The following is a 19,103-nucleotide window of genomic DNA, read 5'->3' on the forward strand; positions in this document are numbered from 1 at the left end:
AGAAAACACTTTACATACGGTCATACAGTACAGGTAAATGCACTTCACGTGTATATTTACCTAACATCAACCACCATTCGGTAACCAACGATCAAAAGAAACTTGCACACTCTGCTTTTCATCTTACCATTTTACCAACAATGCACAAAAAGGTTAAAGTACACATTCGTACACCATGCAAATATGAGTATTGAGATCACGTGCCCAACGGCAGTGTCTACTACACATTTTATTTACTGAACAGAAATGTACTTAGCCACATCTGGATTCCCAATTAGCCACATGTGGCTACTGGTTAATGTATTAGACAACACTGTACTAAAGCATGAACAAGGTCCTATGGAATTCAGTACAAACATGGGCCTTGAGGCCAAGTGGCAAGAAATTTAAAGGGGAATAATCCAATCTTGGCAAAGGGGATTTCTACTACAGCTGAGCATCTCAAAAGGTGAAAACAGTCACAGCCAGTCCAGGGGAGTATTAAAAATGCTACTTGCCTTTATATGCATTTCTATTAAATAGAAATATACAAATAATATATTTTCTACAAATTACAGAATAAACAGAATATTTGATGTTCACTTGCTGAATAGAACATTTATTCCACTTTTCCATTTATTTTTGGGGGCGTGGGAAGGAGGGAAGCAAAGAACATTTAATAGATTCATCATTTAGCAACTGAACTAAGTTCTTTCTACTTGAGCATTATTTATAACAGCATTCAATGCAAGACATTTGCTTTTCATTAGCACAAAAATATGTGGAACTTTACATGACATTTAAAATATTTTGAGTTTCTAGCTCGTGTGTAGTGCTCCTTGACATTGATTTAGTAGTTTGCCAGAGGGCAAATTTGCTGTAACTTTGAGGTTATACATCATGATCTAACCAAAACTAACAGAAATAGTAGTCTGCACTCTACTGTTTGAGACCTTTAACACATACCTGCAGCTGAGAGTTAATGCTTGCCACTTAGTTCTCAACTATCTTACAAAAATGCTCTTTGGTGAGATTCAAAATTCTCTGGGTTTGATATATAAAAATAATATATATATTATGCATTTGTTGAATGATGAACAGCAGTAACTTTTAGGAAACACAAAACTTAAATGACCATATACAGTCTACCAAGATACACCATTCAATTTGCTTAGAATTATGCAAAGATAAATGTAGCTCGATATTTCACTATATTATAAACACTACAAAACTAACCATTAGTGCCATTAATCTTGGTTACTTCAATACACCCATATGTTTTCTATAACAGTAATATTGTCAGAAGTGCACTACTCAGCTCCTTTTACAGCTGTACTTGGAAGCTAAATCTGACTAGTCTCAAAGCATGCTTAAAATATTGCTTAATGAGCCCCTGCAGCAGTGATTTTCTTCATTGTCTGTTATACCTGATATTTCAGGATATCTACATTATAATAGGAGGCAGATGGGTTCTGTTCGGCCAGTTTCTTGAGGTAGGCAGTGAGAGTTTGCATGTTCATCCAAAAGTCCTTTGTGTTAGAGTCACTCTGTGATGGATCACTGAGAGAAAAAATATAAAAGCACCTCAGATCAGGGCTCATCATTACAGGTGCTAACATTTGCAAATTCCACATTAACATTATTTGTTGCACCTACCCTCAATTCTTTTACACGTTCTGAGTCATCATTTAAACAGAACTGCTTGTCAACAGTTTACAACACACAATTTAGTACAATCTTGACCCAGCATTGGAAATATATTTTAAAAGCTGCTCACCTCTTGATGACTAGGAGTTGCTAAAAAAAAACATTTTTAAAATTCTCCTGAATTAACTTACTTGTCAAAAACACCATTGCATACAAGCCAACCTAGCAACTTGCAAAAGCTGATAAATAGCTTAAAAAAAAGAGTTCCAAAAAAGCTGACAACTCAAAAACCCCTGAATATACACCAATGACCAGGACCATTGGTTTACGGTGACTGAATAAATTAAATTCCGTTTTTAGTAAATAAGATTCCAAGATTTTTATCAGCTGTTTTGAGAATCACATTCTGCAATTTGCTCCATTTTTCTATGAAAATTGAAACCCAATGGGAAGTAAGACTTGAGCTAGTCATAACTTAAACTGCAGGTATTCCTTACATTCCATATATGTTGCGGAGAAAAACTCAAGTACACAAAAGTGTGTTTTTGCAGCGGCAACCGTAGAAATTTCTGAAAGCAGATGTAAATAATGAAGGTACAAGATTTATTTCTTGGGTTGGTCAGGGGACATGTTAGTTCAGCAAATTTTGATTTTTAACATTTCTTTGGTGCATTTGCAATTGACTGTAATTTTGTTTTTGATGTCAAAAATAATTTATCCTGCAAAGTTCAGTTATTTTAATTATGGCCACATACACAGAGAGAAGATTTGTGCAGTATTCTGAGGTGATCGTAGGGCACCAATGAGATGTTCAAATCCCAAGCTGACAAAAAACAGTACTGTCAGTGTGAAATGTTGATGGTTGACATGTATGCTTGCTATTGAAGCAACCACCTTGAAAATTAATTTTTCTCAACGTGGGAGGTTTTGTTACTAAAAAAAATTCTCAAAAGAAAATAATGTAACTAACTAGATTTGTGTTATAATTTGTAACCTCAAATCAATTTTTGCCTGCATTATGTGTTTATTAAATTAACCACTTTAACCTGAATTCACCTCAAGTCATCAATCTTCTGACTCCCTTGAAAGAATTTCGCTCTGAAAAACAGGTGCAGACTCCTCTCATTAATGATTTTATCACACAATGTGTATCCCAGGACCCAATTTTCAATGCAAAATTGAGTGTGAAGACTAGAGGGAATTCAGGGTTTTAAGGTCAGAATCAGGAGACAATTTTTAAAAATATATTAATGATCCAGCAACCCAAAACAATCCATGAACTTATAGTGGAAATTAAAGATCCTACTGGTTGTGGGTACATAGTCATGATGTGGAGATGCCGGTGATGGACTGGGGTTGACAATTGTAAACAATTTTACAACACCAAGTTATAGTCCAGCAATTTTATTTTAAATTCACAAGCTTTCGGAGGCTACCTCCTTCGTCAGGTGAACGATGTGAAAGAGGTAGCCTCCGAAAGCTTGTGAATTTAAAATAAAATTGCTGGACTATAACTTGGTGTTGTAAAATTGTTTACAAGTGGGTACATAGAGCATTTTGAGGCAACCTGAGATTGGCCTAGTGTGGGAAGTTCATCCTACATTGATTTCTGCTAGCAAGTGGTGAGTAGCAGACGAAAGTCTAGAAATACAGACTGGCAGTGTGACACGTTTGAGGGTTGGCATGTACCTTTTGCTCTATGAGGAGCTATATCACTGAGAAAAGAAAGAGATGTAACAGGAAACAAAGTATCAGATGCAGCAAGAAAGGGAAAGAAACCTTGAACTGAAGATAGTGGACTAAACATACTGGTGTTACTCAGTTCTGCTCAGAGTATGCTGTACTTTCATACCATTGCATTATTAGCAACAATGACAGTATATACAGAATAATGAATGCCTGTAAAGCATTATAATCTAACAGAAAGGTTCAACTGAGTTCAAACCATGAGAATGAACTGTATGCAATTTAAAACAGCCAAGCTAAGACCAAGATTAGATGACACCTTGAAATTTAAGGTTCAATTTTAACACGGGGTGGGCGGGAACATCCACTGATTCCTCGACATGAGGCCCGGGCCTTTATAACTAAATGTAAGATCCTCAGATGGCTTAGAGCAGCATTGTACCCAAGAGAATATCTAAGACAAGATCCTAAAATTGTAACATCTGCAAAAAAAGACTATAAAATGAAAAGCTACACAAAGGAAACTGTTATTTCAAAATAACCAATACCAGAGCATGAAGGGTCGATTTTAACTCTGCCTCCCTGATGGGATCAGTGCAGGCTGGGAGAAACCTCCATGCTCTTCTTTGAATAGTGCCTTGGAGTCTTTGACATCCACCTGAATGGGCAGGCGCAGCCTTGGTTTAACATTTCATTTCAAATGCAGCGCCCTCTGAACAATGCACCAGTCCCTCAAAACCACTGTAAAATCTACGTTATGTGCTCAATTCCTGGAGTGGAGCTTGAACCTACATCCTTCCAATTTAGATGAGAGTTCTGCCAACTGAGCTACGTTGATACTTAACTGCATGTTTTCTAATTCTTGTCACTAAAAATCTACACATGATAATCCAATTATACCATTCATTTAAAACAGGAAATAAAAGTCAGTTGTAGTTGGATTTAAATTTTGTTGGTAGATAATACAAGCGTGAAGAGATTACCTATATACAAGCTGTGCATTTGGAAGAATTTGCTCAAATTTGCTGGTGTTCCGTATTCGGAAGCTAAGCACTGCTGGTGATGGATTGCTGGTAAAAACTTTAATTATTCCACTTGGAAAGGACATGGTCATATCACCAGTGATTTTGACTATGCACCTGCAGAAAGTAAACAAAATTAAAACAGCAATAGATTTTCCAGTTATCAAAGAATGATAAACCTAGGGGTTCTATTAAGTAGAAACAGATGGCTCATTTTTATTGCTTTAGATATTCTTGATAATCTCACTGGCAAAATACTTATTCATACCAGCAAAGTACATCACTGCAGTTTAACAAGCAACTTTCCCCTAGGATAGACTTCAAATACTTTATACAAATTAGATTTCCCCTAAAATTAAAATATTTCATAATTTAACAGTCTAATTGGAATATACTATAATTTATTTAAAAAAACAATAAATTTTTATCTCCTCGTCTCCTGAAAATGTTGAGACGGAATTTAGTCTACAGATGTAAGTCAGTTCTAAATTGCAAAGAACTAATGTAAATCCTGCCTGAAAGGTCAAGTGCTAATAGCACTCAATTCTTCAATGCAAACTCACTTGCAGAATTATACACAGCACCTGGAGCACAAGATTGATGAAAGAGGAAATCTGTACAGAAAACAAAATTGGGGCCAAATAAAGGAGTGTGTCATGATAAGGGGACAAAAATTCAGAAAACCTTTAGCTAGCCTCAAAATGCATCTCAATGCGTTACGAGTCTATGCTGAGGCTGAAGAGGAAGGGATCAAGAATTCGCAGGTCAAAATGAAGGGAAAGGGAATCCTAAGATGCAGGCATGAATCTGCAAGCAAGTGAAAGCGCAGCCCAGTATTATGCCCCTGTTTTACGGATGCTGAAGTCAGGGTGGTGCTGCACAAGGCGTGTACCATTTTATAGTTCTATCCCCCTAGGTCAGCACTTCAGCATTCTGCAAGGGGGTGCAACCAATTTTCAGGCCACTGCTGATCCTTACTGTCCCTGCATGTTCTGGCCCTATGCTGCCAGTAACTGCAGTTGTCTTTGCACATTATGGCACAGCTCTGCATGTCTTTGCTGACCCAGACCCTCAGAAGACAGGCTTCCACATCTTTGCCAGGTTGGTGTACCAGAATCTGTACAAGATCTGGCGGCATAGAATCATAGAATCATAGAAGTTACAACATGGAAACAGGCCCTTCGGCCCAACATGTCCATGTCGCCCAGTTTATACCACTAAGCTAGTCCCAATTGCCTGCACTTGGCCCATATCCCTCTATACCCATCTTACCCATGTAACTGTCCAAATGCTTTTTAAAAGACAAAATTGTACCCGCCTCTACTACTGCCTCTGGCAGCTCGTTCCAGACACTCACCACCCTTTGAGTGAAAAAATTGCCCCTCTGGACCCTTTTGTATCTCTCCCCTCTCACCTTAAATCTATGCCCCCTCGTTATAGACTCCCCTACCTTTGGGAAAAGATTTTGACTATCGACCTTATCTATGCCCCTCATTATTTTATAGACTTCGATAAGATCACCCCTTAACCTCCTGCTCTCCAGGGAAAAAAGTCCCAGTCTGTCTAACCTCTCCCTGTAAGTCAAACCATCAAGTCCCGGTAGCATCCTAGTAAATCTTTTCTGCACTCTTTCTAGTTTAATAATATCCTTTCTATAATAGGGTGACCAGAACTGTACACAGTATTCCAAGTGTGGCCTTACTAATGTCTTGTACAACTTTAACAAGATATCCCAACTCCTGCATTCAATGTTCTGACCAATGAAACCAAGCATGCCGAATGCCTTCTTCACCACCCTATCCACCTGTGACTCCACTTTCAAGGAGCTATGAACCTGTACTCCTAGATCTCTTTGTTCTATAACTCTCCCCAACGCCCTACCATTAACGGAGTAGGTCCTGGCCCGATTCGATCTACCAAAATGCATCACCTCACATTTATCTAAATTGAACTCCATCTGCCATTCATCGGCCCACTGGCCCAATTTATCAAGATCCCGTTGCAATCCTAGATAACCTTCTTCACTGTCCACAATGCCACCAATCTTGGTGTCATCTGCAAACTTACTAACCATGCCTCCTAAATTCTCATCCAAATCATTAATATAAATAACAAATAACAGCGGACCCAGCACCGATCCCTGAGGCACACCGCTGGACACAGGCATCCAGTTTGAAAAACAACCCTCTACAACCACCCTCTGTCTTCTGTCGTCAAGCCAATTTTGTATCCAATTGGCTACCTCACCTTGGATCCCATGAGATTTAACCTTATGTAACAACCTACCATGCGGTACCTTGTCAAATGCTTTGCTGAAGTCCATGTAGACCACGTCTACTGCACAGCCCTCATCTATCTTGGTGGGTGCAGTCAATCAGCCAACAATGACTCTTCATCACCTGATCATGCCTTCTTTCTTGTGGTACCACGCAAAGCATGGCATGCTATGTTTGGAGTGATTCTAAAGAACCATCCAGTATAACAGTTAATTATGCATTTGCATGTGTTAGTGACACCATCAGCGTCCTTGTTGCAAATTGCTTTGAGAAAACAAATCTCACCAGCACTACATCTACTTCTGTTTGCAGATGCTGGGAGAATGCATGAAGCAGCTCTTGAACAGTCTGGCTTGCCCAGCATCAGTCCATAGGTCCTCCTCTTCGGGAGTCCCATTGAGAGTCCCAGTGGTCCACTAATGCTGCTGGAGCAAAAAAAATGAACCGGCACAAAGGCTCACATGAGCCTAATTGCTAGCAGCAAAAAATATAACAAAACTGGCCCAAAACACTTATTTTGCCATCCTGTGTCCTTTACATTAATTACCTCTTCAGCAGTTTGCCCCTAAAAACCCTGGACGCCAGGTTTCTTGGATGAGAGTTAGACTTGGCATCCTGCACAATGGGAAATTACATGCAGGATTCCTCACCCCCAATCTTTTTTTTTTAAATGCACTACTGATATTCCCGCCTATTTTAAACGGGAGTTTCCACTGCCCAACCCAGACCCTGATGTGGAGATGCCGGTGATGGACTGGGGTTGACAATTGTAAACAATTTTACAACACCAAGTTATAGTCCAACAATTTTATTTGAAATTCACAAGCTTTCGGAGGCTTCCTCCTTCCTCAGGTGAATGTTGTGGAAATTGTCAACCCAGACCCAACTGGGGAATCCAACGAGGCCTAAAATAGACAGTAATCAGGCAGAACTGATTTCCATCTAATTTAGTGATAAGCTATACAACAACATGGATTTATATAGTGCCTTTAACCTAGGGAAATGTCCCAAGAGGCTTCACAGAATTGTAATCAGATGAAAATTGAGACAGAGAAGGAGCTATTAAGAGGGATGACTAAAAGCTTGGTCAAACAGGTAGGCACGGAGGGATTTGAATATGAGGATGAGAATTTTAAGTTTGAGACGTTGGTGGACCAAGAGTTAACGTAGATCAGAGAGCATAGAGGCGAGCACGACTTGGTGCAGGTTAGGATACAGGCAGCAGAGTTTTGGATGAGCTCAAGGTTATGGAGGGTAGAAGATGGGAGGCCAGCCAGGACAGCATTGGAACAGTCAAGTCTAGAGGTAACAAAGGCATGAATGAGGGTTTCAGCAGCAGATAGGTTGAGACAGGGGCGGGGATGGGGAGATGTTGCAGAGGTGGAAATAGGCAAATCTTTGTGATGGAGAGAATATAAGGATGGAAGTTTAGCTCAGGGTCAAATAGAATGCATCTGTTTTCAGGGTGTAATGGAGACATTAATTTGCCCTGTTGATTTCTTGTTTGAGTACAATTCCACAGATGCCCTCCAGTACTTTATCCATGCAGCTATTCTTCACGTATGAAACTAGATACTGAATGTTGGGAGGCTATTCAACCAGGGAGATTCCCAGCTCAACCTGATTACATCCTGACTTGACATTCACACATACAGACTTGAGACTGCTGGATAAGTGATCTGTAGTATGAATCCCAGCCAATTTTTGCCCTCCTTAATCCATGAATATTAAGACCAAACATAGGTTAGGGTCGCCGTGTTAGTAAAGGATTCCATCACAGCGCTAGAACACAAGGATGTCCCTCAGGGTTATGTTAAGAATTAATCTAACTGGAATTAGGTAAGAGAAAAAGGAATAGCACAATTTTCAGTGTGCATTACAGATTACTAAACATTGGAGATAAAGGGGGAAGATATGCACACAGTTCAGAGAGGTTTGCAATAACAACAGAGCAATAATATTGGGTGATTTTAACTATCACAAGCTAGGCTGGAATAAAGGCAATGCATATGATCAAAGTGGAAATGCTTTTTAAAACACCCAGGACTGCTTCCTTGATCAGTATGTTTCTGGTCCAACAAGCAAAGGAGCATTGCTCGATTTTAGTTCTTGGAAATGAAATGGGCAAATAAACTGATGTGAGAGTAGGAGAACAATTGGAAAATGGTGATCACAACATTTAGGTTCAGTGTAAGAATAGAAAAGGACAATGAAGAGTCAAAGATAAGAGTGCAGGACTGGCAAGACAAAGTTCAGTGAGATAGGAAGAGATTTGAGCCTAGTTAGCTGGGCAGACAAGTTAGCAAATAGGTCAACAGAGCAACAATGTGAAATCTTCAAATATAATATGAGTCCTTGTCCTCCTCGACCTCTGCAGCCTTTGACAGAATCAACTAAACTATCCTCCTCCAACACCTCTCCTCCGTTGTCCAACTCAGTGGGTCTGCCCCAGCTTGGTTCTACCCTTACTAATCTAATCCTGGAAGATCATCTCCTCCGATGGCTTCTCTTCCCACCGCTGCACCATCACCTCTTAAATCCTCCAAGGATCCATCCTTGGCCCCTTCCTCATCTACATGCTTATCCTTGGTAGTAGACATGGAGTCAACTTCTACATGTCAATATCTTGCCTTGGATAAGCTGCAATTTCCTTAAGCTAAACAGGTCCGGGGCAGGTCCGGAGTCCGGCTACAACCCGCCCACTTCCGGGTTCTCCAGTGACACGCTTAGATGCATGCGCAGCCCCCGCATGCAGGATTCCCGCTGGCAATTAAAGCCAGTGGGATGCAACTTAAACTAATTAAGTAGATATTTCAGGTCGTTAGCAGACCTGATATTTTAGGAGGGGTGGGATTTTCAACTCAACTGAGACTGTTTCCCGTACTGGGGGGAACACTCCTAGTTGAAATGGACGTGTTGCATCCATCAGCCTGTGGCCGCTGCAAAGGTCCATTTGACAGGTGGGGGGGGGGGGGGGGGGGGGAAGACCCTCACTCATTGCAGGAGGCCACTCTGTCACTTTGGACAAAGTTTGGCCTCCACCACCCTCCTCCTGACAATCAAATTCACCAACTTGCACACTTACCCCGGTGTGCAGACACATTTACCTACCTTGCAGACCCCCTCAAACGTACATCTTCCGGATGGGGGCCGCCATAGCTGCAGTCATGACCTCCTCGGAGGACGAACAGCATCACCAGCCTCGCCGGCCACCTCTGACACGTGGAGCTCCACAGCACAGTGCTGTGACACATCCACCTGTACAGCAGGAGGGAGGGCAACCGCAGAGAGAGATGCGTCGCAGAAGGCACTACACTCGCCATAGGGTCTACAAACCGAGGCTCAGCTTCCTGGACCTCTCTGAGCAGCAGTGCACACGGAGGCTCAGAGTCACTCAACATGTAGTCGTGGACAACTGCAGCCTCCTTTATGCCGAGCTGCTCCCGGCTGGCTTGCGCACCATCTTCTTACCTGTCGCTGTCAAAGTCACCACTGCCCTCAACAACCTCTCCTTCGCATCCTTCCAGGGTGCCACCGGGGACATCGCTGACATCTCTCAGTCGTCTGCACAAAAGAGCCCTGCAAATACACCTATACCCAATCTGCAGTGACACAATGGATGGCATCAGTTGTGGGTCTTCATTGTGATCCTCAGGAAAGGGCATTATTGCACAAACCAGACAAGATTTGCAAAGACATGGCAGTAGTGGTGACAATATATGTAATGTGAGTTGATCAGAAATCAAATATATGTAAAAACCATGACAAACCCTCAAACACCCTTGTGCATCCCCTTCATGCTCACGACACGTTAGCCTTACACTTCCTACTACACATATGTGATGCATGCCCTGTGGCTGCAGCACGGGTAGTGGCAGGTTGAGTGAGGCTGACCGTGAAAGAGATGCATGAGAGGGTGAGCATGAGATAGAGCCATGAGATAGTATGAGGATTGGGTTGAGTGGTAGTGGTGGGATGAGTACTGGCGAGGTGAGTAAGTGCAGGTAAGATGAGGATGAGCTTTGAGTGGGTGTGAGGAGTGATGTGATAGAGTAGTGTTGGAAGTGCAGAAGGAGATGTGGGGTGGGGGCGGTGATGTGGCAGATGGAGTGTGGGGAATGAGTAAGTTTATTCACTTCGGCTGATCTACTTAGGTCATTGAAACGCCTCCTGCACTGTATGTAGGTGCACGATATGTTGGTGGTGCTGGTGACCTCTTCTGCCACCTCGAGCCAGGCCTCCATGGTGCCAGAGGCATGCCACGTCCTCCTGTGCGCCGGGGAGAAGATCTCTGTCCTCCCCCTCACCCCATCTAGTAAGACCTGGAGTGGGGCATCATTAAACCTGGGAGCAGCCTTTCCCCTGGGCTGCTCCATGCTGTAATTTTGCTTATTTTCTGCAGCATCAGTCAGTGGAGGACTGCCCCTTTAAATAAGGCTCCTCCAGCTGACAGCCTATGATGCGGCTGTACAGTCCGCCCGCTGAGCAGCTTTCCAGCACGAAACCTGGAAGCCAAGGTAAGTGGCTTCAATTAGGCTGTGGTCGCGTGCGGAGCACCCCGAATTCACTGGGCGCGTTACCCATGACTCCATCCCTTTCTCCAGTGAGGAGGAGCAGCACATCTCAGGCTGAACTGGACCGTCGGTGCCCTATTTGACTCTGAATTGAACTTCTAAACCCATAACCTCTCCATCACAAAGACTGCTTCCTTCACCCACCTCTGCTCCAACCATATCCCATCTGCTGCTGAAACTCTCATCCATGCTTCTGTTGCCTCCAGACTTGGCTATTTCCAAAGCTCTCCTGGCCAGCCTCCTATCCACCACCTTCCGTAAACTTCAGCTCATCTAAAACTCTGTTGCCCGTCACCTATGCTGTACCAAATCCCATTTGCTCATCACCTGCCCTCACTGACCTCCCCCTTGATTCACGACCCCCACATTATCTTGACTTTAAAATTCTCATCCTTGTGCTTAAATCCCTGCATGGCCTTGTCCCTCCCTATCTCTATAAACTGTAATAGGGTGACTAAAACTGCATGCAGTATTCTAACTGTGGCCTAACCAATGTTTAATTAATTCACTGAGAAATAAGTAGATCAGACCTGCTCCAATTAAGGAACTGTCTAAAATCATATTAAAGGAATAATTCAAGCAAATTCACCTGATTAGATTAACAAAAGAAAAAGGTAGACCTACAATCTTAGATTTTTATTACTGCAAGTGCTTGCTTAGGACAACAGTTAAGTATCAGCATCACAAAACTGGGGAGTTTGTGACCTTATAGGACCATTACGTTTTTATCCCCCCTTGTACAGAAATAGAGCAATAAGTTATTTTGTCCCCAATTTTCTCCCCATCTCTCCTAAAAACACTGACTCTTACTGGTTATAGTCCTTGGGGTGCATTTTATATCTTACTCACATAGCTATTCTTCACATATTGGCAAAATCATAGAATGATACAACACAGAAGGAGTCCATTCGGCCCAACATGCCTGTGCCGGCTCTTTGGAAGAGCTATCCAATTAGTTTCACACCCCTGCTCTTTCCCCATAGCCGTGCAATTTTTTCCCATGAAGTATTTATCCAATTCCCTTTTGAAAGTCGCGATTGAATCTGCTTCCACCACCCTTTCAGGCAGTGCAGTCCAGAAAATGACAACTCGTTGTGTAAATTTTTTTTCCTCATGTCGCCTCTGGTTCTTTTGTCAATTACCTTAAATCTGTGTCCTCTGGTTACCGACCCTTCTGCCACTGGAAACAGTTTCTCCTTCTTTACTCTATCAAAACCATTCATGATTTTGAATACCTCCATCAAATCTCCTCGTAACCTTCTCTGCTCTAAGGAGAACCATTTCCAGCCAGTCTCTCGACGCAACTGAAGTCCCGCATTCTTGGTACCATTCTAGCAAATCTCCTCTGCATCCTTCGGCCTTGACATCCTTCCTAAAGTGTGGTGCACAGAATTGGACACACTATTCCAGCTGAGGCCTAACTAGTGTTTTATAAAGGTTTAGTATAACTTCCTTGCTTTTGTACACTATGGGCTTGATATTACCAGGGCGACGGGTTCGCGGCGGGGGGTGTCGATTGGGCGCGTGGGTAAAACGCCCGGTGAAATCAGACTGCCCCACGCGCAATCGCAGGCTGATTGGATCCACTTACCTGGTCTTCCGGGTTCCCCGCTGCTGAGCTGCGCGTCGGGCAGACTGCGCATGCGCAATAAGGTCTGTCAGCTGGAGGAGCTCTACTTAAAGGGGCAGTCCTCCACTGACTGATGCTGCAAGAAATAGGAAAAATTACAGCATGGAGCAGCCCAGGGGGAAGGCTGCTCCCAGGTTAATGATGCCTCGCTCCAGGTATCATTGGATGGGGTGAGGAGGAGGGGGAGGACAGAGATCTTACCCCCGGCGGGCGGGAGGAAGCGGCCTGCCTCTGCCACCAAGAAGGCCCGGCTCAAGGTAGCAGAGGAGGTCACCAGCACCAACATATCGCCCACCTGCATACAGTGCAGGAGGCGCTCCAATGACCTAAGTAGGTCAGCCGAAGTGAGTACACTTACTCATTCCCCTACACTCCGTCTGCCACATCACCGCCACCACCCCACACCTCCTTCTGCATTGCCAACACCACTCTGTCACATCACCCCTCACACCCACTCAAACCTCATCCTCATCTTACCTGCACTTACTCACCTCGCCAGTACTCATCCTGCCACTACCACTCAACCCAATCCTCATACAATCTCATGGCTCTATCTCATACTTACCCTCTCATGCATCTCTTTCACGGTCAGCCTCACTCAACCTGCCACTACCCGTGCTGCAGCCACAGGGCATGCATCACATATGTGCAGTAGGAAGCGTAAGGCAAACGTGTCATGAGCACGAAGGGGATGCACAAGGGTGTTTGAGGGATTGTCATGGTTTTTACATATATTTGATTTCTGATCAACTCACATCACATATTATATTGGCACCACTACTGCCATGTCTTTGCGAATCTTGTCTGGTTTGTGCAATAATGCCCTTTCCTGAGGATCACAATGAAGACCCACACCTGATGCCACCCATTGTGTCACTGCAGAGTGGGTGTAGGTATACTTGCAGGGCTCTTTTGTGCAGACGACTGAGAGACGTCGGTGCTGTCCCCAGTGGCACCCTGGAAAGATGCGGAGGAGAAGTTGTAGAGGGTAGTGGTGACGTTGACAGCGATGGGTAAGAAGATGGTGCTCGGGCCAGCCGGGAGCAGCTCGGCATGAAGGAGGCTGCAGATGTCCACGAGTACATGTTGAGTGACTCTGAGCCTCCGTGTGCACTGCTGCTCAGAGAGGTCCAGGAAGCTGAGCCTCGGTCTGTGGACCCTGTGGCGAGGGTAGTGCCCTCTGCGACGCATCTCTCTCTGCGGTTGCCCTCCCTCCTGCTGTACAGGTGGATGTGTCACAGCACCGTGTTGTGAAGCTCCACGTGTCAGAGGTGGACGGCGTGGCCGGCGAGGCTGTTCTTCCTCCGAGGTCATGACTGCAGCTACGGCGGCCCCCATCCGGAAGATGTACATCTGAGGGGGTCCGCAAGATAGGTACATGTGTCTGGACACCGGGTTAAGTGTGCAAGTTGGTGAATTTGATTGTCAGGAGGAGGGTGGTGGAGGCCAAACTTTGTCCAAAGTGACAAAGTGGCCTTCTGCACTGAGTGAGGGTCTCCCCCCACCACCTGTCAAATGGACCTTTGCAGCTGCTGCAGGCTGATGGCTGCAACACGTCCATTTGAACTGCGAGTGTTGCCCCCACTATGGGAAACAGTCCCAGTTGTTTGCAAAATCCCACCCCATGTAAAATATCTCCTTAATCAGGTCTGTAAACGACCTGAAATACCTAAATAAATACTTTAAGTGGCATCCCGCCGGCTTTAACTGCCTGCGGGAGTCCCACATGCGGGGGCTGCGCGCGCATGTCAGCGCGTCTGTGGGAAACCCGGAAGTGGGTGGGTTGGAGCCGGGCTCCCGCCCCGCCCCGGGAATCCCCGATTTTCGAAGCCCCCCCCTGCCAGGAACGCACCCGATAGCGGGTGCTAATATCGAGCCCTATGCCTCTATTTATAAAGCCAAGGATCCCGTATGCTTTCTTTTTTAAAAAACAGCCTCCTCAACTTCAAAGATTGAGTACATACACCCCCCGTTCTTTCTGTTCCTGCACCCCCTTTAAAAATTGTACCATTTAGCTTAAATTGCCTCACCACATTCTCCCTTCCAAAATGTATCCCTTCACATTTCTCTGCGTTAAATTTCATCTGCCCATTTCACCAACCTGTCTATGTCCTCCTGAAGTCTATTACTATCCTCCGCACTGTTTACTACATTTCCGAGTTTCATGTCATCTGCAAACCTTGAACTTATGCCCTTTATAGCCAAGTCCAGGTAATTAATATATATCAAAAAGAGCAGTGGTTCCAACACCGACTCCTGCACACCCCCGTCCAGTCTGAGAAACAACCAGTCACCACTACTCTCTACTTTCCGTCCCTTAGCCAATTCCATATCCATGCAGCCACTGTCCCTTTAATCCCAGGGGCTTCAATTTTGCTAAGACGACTATTATGTGCCACTTTATCAAATGCCTTTTGAAAGTCCGTATACACATCATCAACTGCACTACCCTCATCAACCCTCTCTATTGCTTCATCAAAGAACTCAATCAAGTTAGTCAAATATGATTTGCCTTTAACAAATCCGTGCTGGCTTTCATTTATTAAGCCATACTTTTCCAAGTGCCAATTAATTTTGTCCTGGATTATTGTCTATAAAAGTTTTCCCACCACCGACGTTAGACTAGCTGGCCTGCAGTTGCTGGGTTTAAACCTTATGCATCCCATCTGGACCGGGTGACTTTTCTACTTTGAGTACTGCCAACCTCTTAAGTTCCTTCTCTTTATCTATTTTTATCCTATCCGATATCTCTACCACATCCTTCTTTACTGTGACATTGGCAGCATCCTCTTCTTTCGTGAAGACAGATGCAAAGTTCTCATTAAGTACCTTAGCCATGCCCTCTGCCTCCGCAAGATCTCCATTTTGGTTCCTAATCAGTCCCACCCTTCCTCTGGCTACCCTTTTACTATTTATATGTTTATAAAAAGACTTTTGGGTTCCCTTTTATGTTAGCCGCTAATCTATTCTCCTTGCCCCTCTTATTGCTGCAGGAGTTCCTCAGGGCAGTGTCCTAGACCCAACCATCTTCAGCTGCTTCATCAATGACCTTCCCTCCATCATAAGGTCAGAAATGGGGATGTTCGCTGATGACTGCACAGTGTTCAGTTCCATTCGCAACCCCTCAGATAATGAAGCAGTCCGAGCCTGCATGCAGCAAGACCTGGACAACATCCAGGCTTGGGCTGATAAGTGGCAAGTAACATTCGCGCCAGATAAGTGCCAGGCAATGACCATCTCCAACAAGAGAGAGTCTAACCACCTCCCCTTGACATTCAACGGCATTACCATCGCCGAATCCCCCACCATCAACATCCTGGGGGTCACCATTGACCAGAAACTTAACTGGACCAGCCATATAAATACTGTGGCTACGAGAGCAGGTCAGAGGCTGGGTATTCTGCGGCGAGTGACTCACCTCCTGACTCCCCAAAGCCTTTCCACCATCTACAAGGCACAAGTCAGGAGTGTGATGGAATACTCTCCACTTGCCTGGATGAGTGCAGCTCCAACAACACTCAAGAAGCTCGACACCATCCAAGATAAAGCAGCCCGCTTGACTGGCACCCCATCCGCCACCCTAAACATTCACTCCCTTCACCACCGGCACACTGTGGCTGCAGTGTGCACCATCCACAGGATGCACTGCAGCAACTCGCCAAGGCTTCTTCGACAGCACCTCCCAAACCCGCGACCTCTACCACCTAGAAGGACAAGGGCAGCAGGCGCATGGGAACAACACCACCTGCACGTTCCCCTCCAAGTCACACACCATCCCGACTTGGAAATATATCGCCGTTCCTTCATTGTCGCTGGGTCAAAATCCTGGAACTCCCTTCCTAACAGCACTGTGGGAGAACCGTCACCACACGGACTGCAGCGGTTCAAGAAGGCGGCTCACCACCACCTTCTCGAGGGCAATTAGGGATGGGCAATAAATGCCGGCCTTGCCAGCGACGCCCACATCCCGTGAACGAATTTAAAAAAAAAAAAAAAATTTCCTTTTTCAGTTCTCCGCTGTATTTTCTGTATTCGGCTTGGTTCTCTACTGTATTATGAACCTGACATTTTATCATAAATCTCCTTTTCTGTTTCATTTTAATCTCTATATCTTTATTCATCCAGGGAGCTCTAGCTTTGGATGCTCTTCCTTTCCCCATCTTGGGAATGTGTCTAGTCTGTACCCGAACTCTCTCCTCTTTGAAGGCTTCCCTTTGCTCATTTACTGTTTTACCTGCCAATCTTTCATTTCAATCCACCTGGGCCAAATCCCTTTTCAACTCACTGAAATTAGCCCTCCTCCAGTTAAATATTTTCACGCCTGAATGTTCTTTATTCTTTTCTGTAATTACTCCAAACCTGATATTACGATCACTGGTCCCCAAATGTTCCCCCACTGAAACATGCTCCACTTGCCTCACTTCATTATGCAGAACTAGATCCTGCTTCCTTCCTTGTTGGGCTGGAAACATACTGATCAAGAAAGTTCTCTTGTACACATTTCAGGAATTCCTCCCCTTTGCTCTTTACACTGTTACTATCCCAGTCTATATTAGGATAATTGAAGTCCCCTATTATCACGACTCTATAGTTCTTGCATCTTTCTGCAATTTGCCTGCAAATTTGCTCCTCTATCTCCTTCCCACTATTTGATGGCCTATATTATTACACCCAATAGTGCAATAGTTCCTCTATTGTTCCTTAATTCTAACCAAATAGATTCTGTCTTTGACCATTCAAGTACATCATCTCTTTCCAGTGTTGTAATAGTCTCTTTGATCAATGCTGCCACCCCCCTCTTTTTTTTTCTTCCCTATCTTTCCTGAATACCTTGTAGCCAGGAATATTAAGTTCCCAATCCTCCCCTTCTGTGAGCCAGCTCTCTGTTATTGCCATTATATCACAGACCCAGGTGGCTACTTGTGCTTGCAGCTCACCAACCTTATTTGCCACGCTATGTGCACTCACACACATGCACTCCAAACCCATCTTAGACTGCCTCACAATTAACTTGTCTCATCGCTCCCATTTCTGAACTTTTTAAAAATTCTAATGCTGTTTGTCTCTCCCAGCTCTCAGTGCACCTCGTTTCTCCTCTCTAATGCTTCATCCTGGTGCCCCTCCCCCAGCCAAATTAGTTTAAGCCCTCCATGAAACTGTGGGCATCACAGCAGAGTCTTGCCGTAAACTCATTTGCATTCTCTAGCAGAAGCCACATGACAGCAATCAGCAGTGGAAACCCGTATTTATTTTTTTGCTCCCAAGTCTAGGGACATTGAGATCAATTGTAGTGCTCAACTGCTGCCCAAATAAAGCCTGCTAACTCAGCACCAGGTGGTGAACCGGAGACCTTCTAGTCTGCATGCCTAGTACACACTGAGATGTTCCTTTACTTATTAGTGATAGGAGAGTAAATTTTTAACAATGTGTCTACAAATTGCATCAATTGCAAATCTAAAAAGACTCCTTTAACTGGAAAACCTAATTATTTGTATTTCAATATACCAGTATAGGTTGTACAATGGACTATATTGTGCTAACATTCAATTTCATTTAAATTCAATTTATTGTAACTACAGTACAAATTATAGTAAGGACCACAATTAAAAAAATAAATCTCAATATGCCATACACCAAAATTTCTAGTTTTACAGTATCTCATTTTGGTGGCCTGAGTTTGAACTTGTTTTCAGGATATATTTGCAATTCTTCAAAATGCAGCAATTTAACAGAAATGCATTCATTTTTATCTTAAGTAATTTTAGTTTTTCTGTAGATTTATGGTTAACTAAGTACTGTAAATCAGATCCACGTACTTTGATGGGTCTGCTCCCTTGAAATAAGCATTAACTGACTCTGTAAAGGCAGTTGCAACTGGTAAGGAGTCTTGCGTCCCAAGGCTTATAGGACTGGGTCCACGAGAAGTGCCTAGTGGATAAACAGAAGAAAATAAACATATACTTCATATTCATTTAATTAAACAGTTACCTTTGTGATTTTAGTTATTTTAACTTTTTATAAATTTATGGAAATCTTAGTTAGTAATGTTTTAAAATCATATCTTGAAGTTGTACACAGAAAATTATGTTCATATTTTTAAACTTGAAATCAGGCATACAAATTTGATTATTCAAAACAAGTTAGGAAATAAAGTTGAGAAATTTCACAGAGTAAAATACCAAACAATAATCTTTTTAATAGTGCAAACTGTAGCAGTTAAGCAAACATTTGGTGATGCACAACTGCAACAATTTCCCAATATTTTAATAAATAGGGTGTAAAAGGAGGA

The 19,103-nt window shown here is 43.6% G+C and overlaps 1 protein-coding gene across 1 annotated transcript in view; it reads right to left on the reverse strand.

The window, feature by feature from the left end:
* The window catches only part of fcho2 (FCH and mu domain containing endocytic adaptor 2), a 239,153-nt gene that overhangs the window by 30,777 nt on the left and 189,273 nt on the right, over positions 1–19,103 (reverse strand). Inside the window, exons 22-24 of the mRNA XM_067982732.1 lie at positions 18,631–18,742; positions 4,296–4,451; positions 1,407–1,539 (exon numbers count right to left, since the gene is read on the reverse strand). Of these exons, the coding sequence (XP_067838833.1) occupies positions 1,407–1,539; positions 4,296–4,451; positions 18,631–18,742 (401 nt within the window). The remainder of the gene's footprint in view (positions 1–1,406; positions 1,540–4,295; positions 4,452–18,630; positions 18,743–19,103) is intronic.

Source organism: Heptranchias perlo, chromosome 4, assembly GCF_035084215.1.
Source record: "Heptranchias perlo isolate sHepPer1 chromosome 4, sHepPer1.hap1, whole genome shotgun sequence".
NCBI lineage: Eukaryota > Metazoa > Chordata > Chondrichthyes > Hexanchiformes > Hexanchidae > Heptranchias > Heptranchias perlo.